The sequence below is a fragment of the Myotis brandtii genome, unplaced genomic scaffold (assembly GCF_000412655.1).
Source record: "Myotis brandtii unplaced genomic scaffold, ASM41265v1 scaffold3, whole genome shotgun sequence".
NCBI classification, from domain to species: Eukaryota; Metazoa; Chordata; class Mammalia; order Chiroptera; family Vespertilionidae; genus Myotis; species Myotis brandtii.
The window spans coordinates 811,577-814,724 of NW_005361457.1; the positions used below are offsets into that span (position 1 = coordinate 811,577).

Here is a 3,148-nt window from a genome sequence, read left to right on the forward strand (position 1 = left end):
CCAGGCCGGGGGGGGGGATCCCCCCCCCCCCCCCCCAGTGCACAAATTTCTGATTGACCAGACAGATTTGAGTGGTTTTTATAACATACTGCTTGTATTTCCAGTAGAGCACTTTTCTTCTTGTATTATTTTTGTGTTTTATCTGTCTGTTCATAGAAGTTTTTTCTTATTAGAATGTAAGCTCCCTAAGGACAGGATACATGTTTATTTTAATCTATGTACCTTTAGCACCTGGCATAGAATGCCTGGCACATAACTGGCTCTCAGTAAATATTTATTAAATAAATAAGTAATTCAAAGCAATAACACTTTACCTTACAAAGATTTAAAGTGTATGTTGAAAGCACTTTAAAGTATGAAAGGGTTTCATCAAAATATAATGTTTTTATTTTATTGTGTTTCTGAGTATTGTAACCCTGCCTAACCCGAGGCTAGGACCTAACTGCATTGTGACCTGGCAGAGCTGTGGTTTCCAGCTCCCACAGAGCTGCAGACAGAGGGATAGGGGGAAAATTTATCCTTGCATTGTTGCGAGCCTTGCATTAATTTCTAGAGCTCTGGAAGAATTGCATTTGACAGTTTTGCCAGTGTTCATTTTGTCTTTATGGAGAAGTGTATTTTTGGACATCCTTCGTCGGCTATGCCAGAAATGCTTCCCATCACAACTGAATTTTTATGTTCCAAATTTTATACAGATTTTAGAAAATACACCAAAGTATTTTTATAAATCATATTCTTTTTCCCTAAAGAGGAACAATTATCAATCTAAGTAAAAAGTACACCAGAAAAAGTACCAAGAGGTGTGAGTTTTCCCCTGAAAATACTGCCTTGTAATAATGGTGCACCATTGGGCGTACTGTTTCTTCTCAGCCAGCGTGATGGTTTTAATGCTCACCCTGTCATAGAATTGAGGTAATTGAGATGGTTTTCCAGGAAAAATGAACCAACACTATAATAGCACATGAATTCATATTACATGGACTATGCATCTTTACTTAACGTTGACCTGAAAGTTAAAAGAGTTATCTCAAACTCAGGATTGAACTTGCCTAGACATTAGTAGTAATAGAAAATTTAATAATGAGAATCCTGTGTACTTTGGCTTTTAAATTTATTCTTTTGATTCTTTGAAACCAAGTGTTCCTGGCATAAGGATCAACTTGTATACATTTAAGAAGATGATTAAAATTTCACAAGCCTTGTATTTTGCTCAAGTCTCAGCATTTTCTGTTCAGTGGTTTCTGTGCAGGAACCTGTTTACAAATCGTTTTTCAGAATGAATGTATAAAAGTATTAAATCTCTAAATTCATGGCTTTGTCTTTTCCTCTTTTATTATACCTTACATTTTGCCTACATTATATTTGTACTACTTGAAGGGTTTTTTAATTCTCTTAATAGGAGGTACACTAAGTGAAATCTACAAACTCGCAGACAAGTTTCATAGTGTAATCCCTGTGAAATCTGGCCATGAAGACCTGGAACTGCTTGACCTTTCAGTACCATTCCTTATCCAAGGAAAAATACATCACTACGGGTATGTTTTTAGTTCTGGGAACTTTATAAATTAAAAATAAGAGTAATTTTTACTGTTATTATTTTACCCACTTGTTTCTGTATAGTCAGTGGATACTTATTGAGTACCAATTTATATGTACTAGATTTTTCATATATATTTACTGTTTTGATAGCATATATATTGAGTGCCTACAATGTGCTAGATATATAGCTACCCAGAGAGTAATTACCATTTGTTTGCTTTCACAAGGATTTAACTACTTACAGAGAAAGGTTCAGAGCTGCAGCCTCGTCAATGTCAAGTGATTGAATTCCAGAATTTCTGTGGCACAAAGTTACAGATTAGTTGCCACTGAGTAATTGGAACATATCAGAGTACATTAGGAACTAGAAATAGATTTTTACCTTTTGAACGAAGTAGTGGGGATAACATCTCCTTTCCTTCACTTCATGAAACAATCATCTTGAAGTGCTCTGCTTTGAGAAACCTTGAATTATAGAATACATCCTATACCAGCCCTCCCCCTTGCATGCTCCTATATTTGTAGCCGTTGTTCATTGGTATAATATGAAAACCTTGATTTCAGCTGAAAACTGCATCCTGCAATCACGTTATCACTATGATTGTGACTGTTGAAGTCATTGATAGGCATGTGGAGATTGCCCTGGGTTCTGTTCCATATACAAAATATCAAACTTCAGGTAAAAGTGGAACTAGTGTGCCACTGAGTTAAAGCCCTGGGTTGTAGCTATTTTTACTCTGATGTGCCCTGTGTTTTTAATTATATCTCTCATTGAACTCATGACTTCAGAGTCAAGCTCATCAAGATTTACCCAGCATTTAGTTCAAAACTAAAACTTTATTGCCGGCCAGAGTGGCTGGTTGAGCGTTGTTCTGTGCACCACCAAAAGGTTGCCGGGGCACATGCAGAAGGCAGCAGATTGATGTTTCTCTCTCACATTGATGTTTCTCCCTTTCCCTCTTTTCCTCTCTCTCTCTCTCTTCCTCTTTCTCCCACTTTCTAAGCATGTCCTTGGGTAAGGATTTAAAAAATAATAATAAATAAAGTTTGTCAAATTTAGTTTCTTTTTTTTATAAATATATTTGTATTGATTTCAGAGAGGAAGGGAAAGGGAGAGATAGAAACATCATCGATGAGAGAGAATCATTGATTGGCTGCCTCCTGCATGTCCCCTACTGGGGATCAAGCCCGAAACTTGGGCATGTGCCCTTGACCAGAATCGAACCTGGGTCGACGCTCTATTCACTGAGCCAAACCAGCTAGGGCTGTTTGTTTCTTTTTAATAAGTCACTAACATGGGCCTTCTCTTTTTTACATGCCCATCCTCATTTGCTTGCACTTTCTCTCCTCTTCCTCTCTTCCAATATACTTCCTAATATCAATCACTTTGGCCAGTCTTGAACCAGAAAAAACAATATTAGTTATTAAGCTTTGGAATATCCTTCACTTACTAGAATCCTATATAAAATAAAAGAGAAACATGCAAATTAACCATCCCTCTGCTACGCTCAAGCCACGCCCACAAGCCCATCAGAGGGAGTATGCAAATTAACCCAACTAAGATGGCGGCGGCCACGGAGCTGGAGCGAGCAGGAGGCTTGGGTTGCCC

At 37.6% G+C, this 3,148-nt stretch overlaps 1 protein-coding gene across 3 annotated transcripts in view; it reads left to right on the forward strand.

Moving 5' to 3' along the window:
• POT1 (protection of telomeres 1) overlaps positions 1-3,148 on the forward strand; it is a 75,143-nt gene that overhangs the window by 55,873 nt on the left and 16,122 nt on the right. For all 3 annotated transcript variants that reach the window (XM_005869583.2, XM_014542358.1, XM_014542359.1), the window contains one exon: positions 1,400-1,535. In XM_005869583.2, coding sequence (XP_005869645.1) covers positions 1,400-1,535 — 136 coding nt within the window. The remainder of the gene's footprint in view (positions 1-1,399; positions 1,536-3,148) is intronic.